Source organism: Drosophila sulfurigaster, chromosome 2L, assembly GCF_023558435.1.
Source record: "Drosophila sulfurigaster albostrigata strain 15112-1811.04 chromosome 2L, ASM2355843v2, whole genome shotgun sequence".
NCBI lineage: Eukaryota > Metazoa > Arthropoda > Insecta > Diptera > Drosophilidae > Drosophila > Drosophila sulfurigaster.
Window position 1 is genome coordinate 15,620,831 of NC_084881.1, and position 12,988 is coordinate 15,633,818.

Genomic DNA, 12,988 nt, shown 5'->3' on the forward strand with positions numbered 1-12,988 from the left:
ATATCTTGTGAAGGTGAAGCTTTCGCGCGCAATGAGATGAAGTTGTCTCGCTACGGCTGCGTCGCATCCTAATTAGTTGGTTTTGCACTGAGGGAAAAATAAAAAAAAGTTTAAAATGTATTCATATTATACCTATTGCCCTAATTAATCTATCGAAATAAGTTTCGATAGGTACACTGATTTAGTAGCAATCGATATTGTGATCTACTGCTAGTAATCTAAACTGAAAGTATCGATAAGTTCCTTGTAATTCTTGAGCTTTCTTCGGAACTGCGCAGTTAGCGTGCAAAAGAAATATTTGGATCTCCGTAGAAACTTGTTTGCTATTAAAAAATGAATAATTCTGAAGGTGTGAATACCAGTCACATGGCTGAAAGTGATTTTTTTTATTCGGCTTCTGGTCCGTGGGACAAGTTAGAGCTTACTGATATCCATCGTCAGATTGTGCAAAGCCTCTCGAACTTTACCACCACAATCACCGACCAACAAAAATTGCTGAAGGAAAACCTCGACAATGCCACAGCCACCACACTTTCTATAGAAGACAAGGCGAATAAGTTGTGCCTCGTGGAGCGCAGTTTTTTGTACTATGAGCGCCTGCAGGAGATGGTCATCACGGAGCTAAGGAACTGGCGTCGTCAACAGGCGCTGGCGGCAAATGGAGCACAGTTCAATGAAGATAATCTGGATGAGATACAACGTTGCTTCGAGTTGCTGGAAAACTTCATCAATCAATTACTGGCTGCTATTGAGCGCATTCCAAAAGAAGATGAAGTAGTCGCTGAGCTTCGCGAGCGAATGCAGCTGGCACAAAAGTATTTGCTAGGATCAGCATTGATTGTGGTCAAACAGCCGCCACAAGTGATGATGACAAACACACGCTTTGCAGTCTCAGTGCGATGGCTTCTAGGCTCCCAACTGGCCATGAGCCTGTATCCGCCCACAATCGAGTGTAATATTTTTTCTGAGTGGCAGGCAAAACGTTTTGTGGACTGTCAAAATCCCCACTTGGATGTGATCAAGTGCCGTTTAAGCCAAATGGGGTCGGGAGAGCTGCAGAACAGTTCAAGCATCATGGAATATCAACCGACAACGCAAATATTCTGCGCCAACTTTAATAATATGCTGCTCAAGAAGATCAGGCGATCGAAGGTCGATAAGAAGATCACCAACAGTGTTATGGACGAAAAGTTTACGCTGTTCTTCTATGCAACGTATAAATTGAATGGCAACTATGTTTGCACCTGGGCATACTCACTGCCCGTGGTGGTGATTGTGCATAGCAGTCAGGAGCCAAAATCTTGGGCTACCATCATATGGGACAATGCATTTGCGAATGTTGTGCGCGATCCCTTTGTGGTCAGCCACTATGCCACCTGGTTGGAGTTATCTGCTGTGCTCAACATGAAATTTACAGCCTGCACACAGCGTCATTTAACCGCAGACAACTTGACGTTTCTAAATGAAAAACTCATGGGTCGACGCTTGGCATACATAACATGGAATGAGTTCTGCAAAAACCCGTTGCCGGAACGCTCATTCACCTTCTGGGAGTGGTTCTACTCTGCTATGAAACTCATCAAGGACCATCTGATGCCCTTGTGGAAGGCAAATCTTATCACGGGCTTCATCACCAAGCACAGGACTGAGTTTGAGTTGCTTTGCGCTGAACCTGGAACATTCCTGTTGCGCTTCTCCGAGAGCAAATTAGGTGGCATCTCCATTGCCTATGTGAATGAGCAGCAATCCGTAACGATGCTCTCGCCATGGACTGCCCACGATTTGCGCATCATCAAACTCGCCGATCGCATACGTGATCTGCCAATGCTACGCTTCCTGTTTCGGATCGACAGCAAGGGAGAGAGTTTGGATCGTGATGATGCCTTTGGTCAGTTTTATTCGAAGTCAGCTAAGACATCAGCTCGCACAAACGGTTATGTGCCCAGCACAATCCATGTGGACGTGCCTGGCAATAAGAACCTGCGCTCTACTAAAAATCGTCCTAAAACAGACGAACAGGAACTGTTTGATGCGATCTTGAAAATCTAGATAACTCAGAAAACTTTAAGCTTAACTTAATATAAAATACTAATTTACAAATAACAATGAAAGAAATAATATTAAGTTCTTTAGACTTCGTTAAACACATGGTTACAGATATATAAATAACGTGAACTTTCTTTCAACTAGTGGAAGAAATTGTTTTTATGAACATAACTCGACACTTCCCACTTTGACAACGAAGTAAAGATTTGAGTTAAAGAATATGTTACAAGAATTATGACAAGATAAAACTATGGATAATAATGTTAATATATAAAAATATTAAAGGAAGAAAAATGTTGAGTTAATTGATAAAAAAAAAACTTAACTGAAAACGCTCAAAACTTGCGATCAAGTATTTTTGAAATTTAATTGAAGTGAATTTTAATTTTAATTTGTATGCATAATTGCTACTACTTTTGAACATTCGTATTTGATTTAGAATTTGACAAGAATATTGTTAATTTAATTTGTTTAAGAGCTGCATTTAATGAATTTTTGAAGTATGCGTTTGATTTACATTTTCTTTAATTACACAATTAATCCGTACATAATTATAATACTATATGTTATACAACTATTTTTTTTATTTCCATAGCTATCGACTAACTAATGAATGTACTCCAGAGAAATAAGAATAAAGCAGCGCAAGGACATACTTAATATTTCTGTATCTTATGATATCTTGTGAAGGTTTATGGCTTTGTTTTGAAGCTGCTTCATAAAGCGTTTATTCGACTGCGCTTTGAAATGAATTCATTCGTACGCATAACCCAGATGCTTACACATCTCCGACTCCAACTTTGTCTATGACTCTTGTCTCAGTATCTGTCTCTATATCAGTCTCAGTCGCAGTCTCTATCTCGTATCAATGTTTCTGTTTCTGGGTTCGATGTGCGACTGTCAGTCGTATATGGTTATAAAAAAACCCTTGACTTGGAGTTGCTATGCACGACACGTATTCAATCACAGCAATGGCCACACAAAAGTGCGCTATATCAAAAATTTGGGGGCTTTTGGTCGTGCGCGGTATACAAATGGTTCCATTTGCAGGCAACAAACATGGGAAGAGCGTAAAGACATGAGAGCCAGCAGCTTGTTGGCCAGTTGGTTAGTTAGTGAACTGGAACTAGAGATACATTATTGACGCCCGGCAATGTCAACAACTTGTGCAGCCATGACGACAACGACAACGAGAACGAGAGTGTTACCAACAACAACAACAACAACAGCAAGAAGAACAAGAACATGAACAAGCTACTAAAAGTTAACCATGAAATTTGCTAAGCGAAAACATTTCACCAGATTCTATTGGGGCGTGCCAGAATGACGCCCACAGCACAGACAACACACACACGCACACACACTCGCATACTCACTTTTATACACTCGAAGAATGTGTGTTAGTATTATGACAATGATATGGCAGTTGTTGTGGTTATTGTTGTTGCTGTTGCTGTTGCTTTCGGTTTTGCTGTTGTCGCCTCTGCGCGCGCATAATGTGAAATGTGAAGGAATTCTTTGGGGCATTGCCGACTGCTCCAGCCTCAAGGCTGAGTAAAGACTGATACGTAGAGCATCTGCTGGACGTCATATGGCCAGCCCTCTCATCTCTCCTCTACATATATCCTTTGCTCTGTACTATGTGTTCTGTGTTCTGTGTCATCACGGCCAAAGTGCCACTAAAATCTCGACCGATGCTTTGGCTTTTTGGCTATAAATACAAATGTCTGCACGCAGCTTTGCTTAAAGCTACATTGTTATCCTGGTCCAGCACATCGCACCAGCTCAGCTCGGCGCACACAAAAAAAATAAAATAAAATAAAAACAGCAAGCAAGAAAAAAAGTGCAAAATAATACAACGAAAAAAATTAGATAATAATAAGTGGAGAGAATCGTGACGCAGTTAAAAGCTAAAACCCAACCCAATTCAGCGACTACAACTAATTCCGTGTACACTCCGTTTTTATTGCCAGTGAGTGAGTCAGCATCCGTGTGAAAGAGGCTGGAGGCAGGATTGCAACACCAACACACAGCAAACTGACCCCCGCCTCTGTCCCCCCTTAAAAAAGTCGCGTCAACACGTAATCCTCAGTTGTAAAACCACTTTGCATTAATATTGTTTATGTGCCATTAGCAAATTACTAATTAATTGAATTACCTTTTCCAACTATTTACGAGTTTTAAAGCTAAGCCACCTCTTCAGGCAGAACTCTTTCTATCACAGTCTATATGCGCTATAGTGAAAATTGTTTAGTATTATGCAGATTTGTGATTCATATTAGATAGTGGGATGATAATATGTTTGGGAGGAGTTCTTGTTACGTGATGGTGAAATATTTTAGAATGTGCTTTAAAGAAGTTTTTCTTGAAATTTGTTAATGTCTTTTAGAGTTCAAATCATTAATTTAAGAAATATATTCAATATATTAATAATACAATATTTAATTTTATATAATAAAGTTTATCAGTTTACATTATATATTATATTATATATTAGTAGTCATTATAAATTCTATTCAAAACTTCAAGTTTTATTTAAAAATAACAAAAATAATAAAGGGTTATATACTAAGTAACATAATAAAGATTTTCGCTATTAAAAATGGATAGTAAAAGTAGAACTAAGTCTCTTCAATATATTCTAAAAGTTGATAATAGTAATAATAAATATAATAATTCCAAAAGTTGTAAAAGAACATGAATAGCTTAAAAAGATACTTCATTTTTATATAATATTCCAAACCCAAAATATTAAATTGACCGTGTTTAATAATGAGCAGTCTTAACAATACCTTTTAGTCGGGTTGTACTGTACTTTTCTCGACACACTCGTGATGGCGTACTTGCAGTTCTCTTAAGTCATTTAAAAGTTCACACACTTTCTTATATGATTGCAGGCAATAAAAAGCCGCCAGCAGCACCTGTGACCCAAGCAAGCAGCAGCAGCAGCGCAACGTCACACCACAGCAACCACAACAGCAAACAAAAACAACAACAACACCAACAACTAAAGGCAGAATGACAAGCAGCAGGAATCAGAGTTTGGCTCAGAGCACAGAAACGCAGGCAAGACACAGGTTGCAGTTGCCCCAGACGCTGCAGTTGCCGCTGCCAATGCTGTTGCTGCTGCTGATGGTGCTGCTCCTGGTGGCGACGCCGCTGCAGCCTTGCGAGAGTCGATACCTGCCCACAAGGTCGCATGGCGATGAATTGGATAAGTTGCGTGAGCTCATGCTGCAGGTAAGTCGAAGAAGAAGTCGAAGATGTAGTCGAAGATGAAGTCGAAGACGAAGTCAATGGGGTCTTCTCCCAACCCTCCTCACGACTTCCCCTCGACGTTCTTCAGTAAGTGGATAGCCTGTTGAAAGACCATTACCCACATATCATATCTCGAAGTCTGTAGATGTCGATGTGTGTGTGCCCTCAACGTTTTTGGTGCGTTATTTTTGCGATATAATTAACTAAATGAAAAGAGGCAAAGCGTGGTATTAAGTTGCAATTATGTCGCCAATTATTGAGGTTTTATTTTTCAACGTGTTTTTGTTTTGCTCACTCAGTTGTTGTTGTTGTTGTCGACGTTTTGCCGAGAGTTACGTCATGGTCCATCAATGGCAGGCCAATGAGCATTGCTATGGCTATATGGCTATAGGGTTACTTACTCCAATACCTGACCAATATCAAGACAAGTCTTCCTTAGTCTTCTGACCACATTACTTGCAATTGTTGCTGTTGTCGCTTTGTTGCTGTTGAGGTTGCGCGTCTGCAACCGTTTCAAAAATATTTTACATATTTCGCAAGTTTTGGTTTTTTTTTTTGCTTGCTTGCACTTTTGCCTTCTTTTCTGGCCGGTCTTAACGGTCGCATCGGCGTCATCCGAGGTCTGCACAACATGGAATTTGCAACCTGCAACCTGTAAACTGCAACTGCAACCACGCTGCTGCTGCTGCTGCTGCTCAGAGCCTGCTCGGCTACAATCCAATCCATTGCAATGACCAACCTGCTGCCAAGCTTCAAGCTCTCATCTTTGCACAATTTTATTATGCTCATACTTATACTTACTTCTTTTTTTGGTACGTATTATTATGTTTTTTTTTCCCCTCTTCTTCTTTTTTTGTTGCACTATGCGGTGTTTCCTGTTCTTTTTCGCAACTAAAAGACAAAAATGCTGCTTAACCAGGGGGGCAATTTAATGGATGTTGGATGTGGATGTTCAATGTGGATGTTGGATGTGGATATTTCGATGGTGCCGCGCTTCATATTATTTTGCCACTCGATTTTAGACGCAGCTGCAACTGCAACTGCAATCGCAATTGCAACTGCCACCATTTGCTACACACTGTTATGAGTTGCACACAGTCTGAAGCCTTGTCTCTGGTCTCTGAATCTACAACTACAAAAACTAAACAAATATTGTCATTAATTTGTTGCCAAGTCTGCTAAATCCAAATCTACGTCTACATCTAACAGTTAAAGTCTGCTTCTGCTTCTGGTTCGATGAATCTTTCAGCGAGATTGTCTTTTTGAGTTGGACACTCAGTTTGTCCTTGGTTCTGACGCTGCTTCTATAACTAGTTCTATGACAAGTTGCGGAGTATCTTTCACTTTGTCGTTGGCTACCTCAATTTCAAATGTTGTGAGACAGCTCTAGGTCTTCTTTCCACGATTGTAGAACGTATTTCTATGGTTCAAATAATGAAGAAAATTTAAACTAAAATGCTCCTGAATTTATTGTTTAATTACCGTGTCTAAGTCGACCTCTTCTTCAGCGTATAACTTAATGTATTCGCTGACCTTTGCCTTAACCTTTAGTTCAGACTCTTTGTCTCTTGCTTCTCATAGTCTGTCGCTGTCTCTGCACATTTTACAATTGCATTTACATACTATATACTTTTTTACCTTCATCTCTGATTCAATCTTTACTTATAACTATCTGCATCTCAACCTCTGATTTTTTGCCATCTCTCGCACTTCGCTTGAGTCCAAGTTGAAGTCTAAATTTGAATCTGAGTCATGTTATGGCACTTGGAAATCGATAAACCTCTGACGTGCGACTTGCGACGTCCACAAAAGATGCTTTTGGCCAAAAGAGAGACAACACAGGCAACAGCGACGCAAGTGGCATTGGCAGAAAAAGAAAAAGAAAAGAAGCGGATAAAAAAGAAAGGAAAAGAAAAACGAAAAGCAATATCAAACAAATGTGCTGCATAGGGGGAGGGAAAATCAAATGTCAAAATAGCAAACGATGACGGCGAAGTTGCTGCTGTTGTTTCTGCTGTTGTTGCTGCTGTTGTTGTTGTTACTGCTGCTGCGGTGAACGTTGTTCGCGTTGAAGTTGACTTCGACGTCGACGTTGGCGTTGGCGTTGCTGCTGATGCTGATGCTGACGTCGACGTCGACCGCTGACGAAGGTTGACTTTGACTTGGCGACGTCACGCAGAAAAATAATACGAAAATTCCACTTGTCAGTTTGATAGTAATAATGCATTGAACCTGAGATCATGACTCGGCAAACAGCACAGCTTATTGTTAATTAGCCAGGGGATGTCACATGACTTCACTTCACTTCACTTCGTTTAGTGACGGGGAAAACAATTTTCCCGGCGCCAGTCACGAAGCGCCAAAGTAGGATGAGAACTTTCCGCCGGGGAAATGCTTTCGAGTAAGGTCACAGGTTTCTATAAATACAAAATTTAATAACTTAATTGAAAAGTTTGTGCAAAAGAAAAAATATAAATAATAAATAAATACATTTGCTAATGATAATTATAAAAAAAATTTAATTTCTCAATTCAAAGTCAGTTTTTTCTAAAGACAAAAATAATAATCAATTAAACGAAATTAAAATTACAAAAAAATATAATTTCTTAATACCAATTTTATATTTGCAAAATAAAAATAAATAATTGAGAAATAATTCACAGCAAAATTAATTTCTTTAAATATTATAATTAATGCGAAATTGAATACGTCGATTCAAAGCGTTTCTCCCAGATAACAATCAATTGTGAATAATAAAAAATTGAATTTGTTAATTCAAAGTCAGTGTTTGTAGATGAAAATTGATAATTCAGATAAAAAATAAATAAATACATCTAAATTTGATGTAGGCCCAATTGCAATGATCATAATTTGGGCAAAAATGCTCATGGTAGCAATCAAAAATCAAATTAACATGGCTAAAAATAACTCCACAAGCTCAACAAACATAAGCCAGACAAAAAAGTAATACAAATCTGAGGTCAGACAGTTAGCGAAAAAAATGAGAAAAAAAAAATGAAACTACTATACGCTTAATTTTCCCAAATTGTGCCACGATGATTCGATGGAATTTCATACAGCTTCACGGTGAATTTATTAATAAATTGAATAAAGCATTTCGCACACATACACTCAACGATATTCATTGGTGTCTGACCTTAGCATTACAATATTATTATTATTGATGGCATCCCAGCCGATTAGCCGGAGTCAATGATGCCCTTATACAATATTGATACGTAATTGTTTATGCGCACATAGTTGAGAGAGTGTTTATGGCCAGACGTGTGGCAAGTGGCAAGTGGCAAGTGTGGCAAGTGCGGCAAGCAACCCTCGTTAAATCATTCACTACCCCCCAAACGTCCGTTGCCCATCCACAAAACAATTCACACAAATAATAAAAAGACCCTTCCTTGTACAATCACATAACTTTGCACTTAGCGCCAACTCTCAAATTAAACTGTCCAAATTTGTGAGGACGCTTGCCACATCGCTGTCTCGGGGTGGCAGTGGCAGTGGCAGCAACAGCCAGAGGGGGAAGTGCGGCAAGAAGGGAGACATTTAGCCCTCCTAACCAGATGTCATGCGATAACAGCATCGCTTGTTTCCTTGTGTCTGAACGTTTAAATGCAATCCAAAATATCTGCAGTCTGCAGTAAAAAAAGTTATTAATAACTAAACAACTGGAGATGACAACGAGCTGAAGCGAGATGGATAGCTGGATAAATAAACAAAGCAAACGAAAAGCAAAGCAAGGCAAAGCAAAGCAACAATCTTTTAAATTAGCAATAATATAATTACTTGGCGCGAAATTGTTTTAGGTTTTTCTTGCGTTCACACATCGTTCGCCAAAAAACAAAAGAGTCCGAGAGGGAGTAGACCTCCCCAAAAGGGAGAGACAGAGTGGGAGACCAACAGGGGAAGGGGATGGGGGGACAGGCGACTAGCGTCTGATAATTACACGACAATACCCCCCATTAACACATTTTCAGTCATCATCAACACACAGCTCACAGCAGCAACTAGTTTCATATGCGATGCGATGCGATGTATGAAGACAGCCTCCAACAACAGCAACAGCAACTTCAACTCCAAGACGAAGTCGAGGTTTAGCTTGAGCCTCAGACAACGTTACAGATCTGAGAGCTCTGAGAGTAAAGTTCATTCGATTTAATGATCCGCCAAAAAAAGCTGTGACCAAACTTCCCACACGTCGCAGTTGTTGCTGCTGCTGCTGATGGTGATGGTGTTAATGTTGCTGGCGTTGGTTGCTGGTGTTGGGGGCGTCTGGTTGCGCTGTATAAATATACGAGTCAAGATTTCAACAGATTTTTGAAATAACTAACAAACTCACAATCTCAGAGATCCGTTACGCTTGATGTAAACAACAATAATAACGCTGTGATGATAATAATAATAACAACCATAACAACAATAACAATTGCAAGTTTAACTCTCTTCTTTTTTTTTTTTTTTGTTGTTTGTTTGCAGATTTTGGAGTTGAGCAATGAGGATCCACAAAACCAACAACAGCAGCAGCAACAGCAGCAACCGCTACAGCAACACCAAATGCGTCTGCACAACGAGGCCAACAATCCGTTGAACGGTCAGCAGCGTGCCTCAAATGCCGCCTGGCTCCAGAAATTGGGGGCAATGGGCGCTCTAGATACCGAGGGTGCCTACGGACGCTACTAAAGACCCCCAACAACGGAACCAAACGAAACGAAACGAAACGGAACCCGAACCCAAACTACGTGACGACCCCCAAACAAGAAAGCCAAAGACAGGAATGCTGAAAACCCATTTCGATATGCAGTCACATTCATTCATAAACTCGGGTTGCTTACTAATCCGAACTTTTAAAGATGCTAACAACTTTAAAGTATTCCTCAATTTTGAATGGATTTGCTTGCATTTCTTCAAGAACGATATAGAACTCAACGGTTTTTAATGCGCTTTGCAACACTGAACTTAAAGGACTTAACGGTTCCTATATTAGAACAATAATTTTTAACTTTTACGATTATATTCGAACAAAAAGTAGAACAAAAAAAACAAACAAAAAAATCAAAAAGAAAATGCAAAAAATTGAATCAAATTATGATATATGTATGTAGCTCCCAGTTTATTCCTATTAACGATGTAAAATAATCGAGATATCTTTTCTTTTTTTTTGTTGATACCCTGTACCCAAATTTAAGTATGTGAAAGAGTAAACAAATGAAAAGCTAAGCAAATATTTATATAGTAAACGAAAAGGGAGATCTAGGAATACAATTGAAATTGAACTTGAACTTGGACTGTAAGGACTTGGGTACAGGGTTACACAGGGTCGCGTAGACTCGGTCGCAATGTTCTGACTTCCCTTGTGTTGTTGTCAACTTTTTGTTGCACTTTGTTGTACTATATGAAGTATATATATAAATGTGGTAGTCTTTCGTGTTATGGTCTCTGTGTATTGTGGCTGCCGTGCTTCTTGTGTTGCCATGGTTTAAAACAAAAAGTCAATTGTAAATATGTAAACCCCGTCCCTGAAAGCATAAAACTGGAGTTTTAATGGGCCCCAAGGCTGGGCAAATAAATATAAATTACGAGTATATTACTTACTCACCAACTACCACAAATTAAAATGCCGACCGACGGCGGCGCTTCTGCTGCTGCTGCTTCTTCTTCTTCCGCTACAAGTACAACAACAACAAGTACAACTACAACTACAAACTACAACCACAACAACAACATGAGGCTGGAGGGAAGAAGCAGTGGAACAATATAATTTGGTTTTGGCCTCCACGCAGCGCAAGTTTTGTCTGTTTTTCATTTAGCTATATACGATATATACACACAAATATATATACACATACCTATAGATATATATAGAGAGATATATACATTTTTGGGATAACGATGCAGCCCCGTTTATATTCGCGATACAACTACAAAATGTACATTTAATTGTTGTTAACTTACGTTATCTTTATCGTTATTACTTCTGATCAAAAACAATAAAAAATCATTTTCAATGCAATGCCAACAATTGTATATACTACTTACCTTTATTTATTTTTTTTTTGGCTTTTTTTCGGGTCTCCTCTTGTTAATTAGATCTTCGGCTCTTGATACGCCTGAAAGAAAGAAAGAGAGAGAGAGAGTGAGAGAGAGGGGAGTTACAAAAAGCAACGGGGAGGAAAAGTCTTATGTAATGCACACATGTAATGGCATTTTACATCATCATCATCACACACACACACACATCTACACAGAGAGATATAAATGCGAGCATGTGTATCTGTGAGATACGCAGCTACAATGCTGAGTAGAAGCAGATACAGGTCACAATGCTTCCCAAGACTCAATTTACTTTCTTCACTCCACACGGCGACGTCTTCAAGTGCAACTCTTGACAAATTAAAACTAACAAGTGGCGATTGCCAACGCACCCACCTCACAACCGACATCAGACGAGACAAGACGAGACGAGCCCATTAGCATCCAGATACAGATACAGATACAGATACAGTATCTGTATCTGCAGCTCAGCTCGGCTGTCACTGTATCTGAATTTACTTACACAAGTACCTTCCACTCTCTTCAACGGTCCCAAAACTCCAAAAGTTCCGTTGCCTTCGGCCGCTTCTTCATTATTTTTGTTTTTTTTTTTGTTGTGTGTAAACGCATTTTAATTGTTTTTTATTTTTTATGTAAATACGATATTATTTAAATGGTTTCGCGGCTCTGTTGCTGTTGCTTTTGGTGTTGCTGTTGCTTTTGCTGTTTGTTACATAAAGCCCATGAAAGATACTTAATAATAATTAGTATCTGCGCTTGCCAAGGTGTCGAACCAAATGATGTTGCTTCTGCAATGGGAGAAAGCAGAAAGATTCAACGCCATGAAAAAGATGAGAAATGGTTTTCGGGAACGCGTCGCGACGCAAGCTGAGGATTACTTTGAGTGAATCAAAAGATAATTGCTAAATACTTAAATGAAATGTGATTAAAGATATGATTAAAATGAATATGTGGTTATAAATTAATTATCGATTATGTTATTATGAAAATACTATAGTTATCACTCAATTAATAAACATATTTTTAATAGCCATTTATTAATTTTTCATATGTAATGACTTTATTTATACCGTATTTAAAAATATTGTCAATAAAATAGGAATAATTTAACTATCTATTTATTTTATTTATATTTCTTGATCAGTTTATTATATTTGCTATACTTGAGTCTCTATTAATTCATCAAATAAATGTGTATAATTGAAGTATCTTTTTGTTTATGTTTTGATATGCATGTAATTATGATGTCTTTATTTTTATCTACATCTAAAAATATACTTATGTGTCTCCATTAATGTTTAACCATGTTCGGATGCTCGTACTAATATTTCAATAACCATATCCGTCTCATCAATTATGTTAGCTTGCAGCTTGCAACGTGTTTGTGGCACTTGCGGCTTGCGGGTTGTGGCAGCAGAGCCTGCAGCTGCTTGGGAGTATTCAAGAGGCGGGGGAATTGCCCCGCCTGACCTAGGAACAATCAACATATTTTATACCTATACCTAACCAAAGCATCTTCATTCGCTATGCTGCTGTTGCTGATGTTGTGGCTGCTGCTGCTGATGATGATGATGATGAGGATTTCGAGAGTTGGAAATTGAGGAAATGCGAAACGCGC

The 12,988-nt window shown here is 38.8% G+C and overlaps 2 protein-coding genes across 3 annotated transcripts; both read left to right on the plus strand.

Annotated features, from left to right (window-relative positions):
• The first annotated feature begins 235 nt into the window (after positions 1 to 235).
• LOC133848835 (signal transducer and transcription activator-like) lies at positions 236 to 2,229 on the plus strand. The gene has a single exon (XM_062284534.1). It carries the CDS (start codon positions 334 to 336, stop codon positions 2,047 to 2,049), a length of 1,716 nt encoding a protein of 571 aa, XP_062140518.1. The 5' UTR covers positions 236 to 333; the 3' UTR covers positions 2,050 to 2,229.
• A 1,553-nt stretch (positions 2,230 to 3,782) lies between these two features.
• Positions 3,783 to 11,350, plus strand: LOC133850058 (uncharacterized). 2 transcript variants are annotated; one of them, XM_062286020.1, is made up of 3 exons: positions 3,783 to 4,022; positions 4,944 to 5,286; positions 9,796 to 11,350. In XM_062286020.1, exons 2-3 carry the CDS (start codon positions 5,065 to 5,067, stop codon positions 9,997 to 9,999), a joined length of 426 nt encoding a protein of 141 aa, XP_062142004.1. In that variant the 5' UTR covers positions 3,783 to 4,022; positions 4,944 to 5,064; the 3' UTR covers positions 10,000 to 11,350. The 2 variants fall into 2 exon arrangements, with proteins under 2 accessions (XP_062142004.1, XP_062142003.1); XM_062286019.1 differs by having other exon boundaries at positions 3,783 to 4,018.
• Positions 11,351 to 12,988: the final 1,638 nt, after the last annotated feature.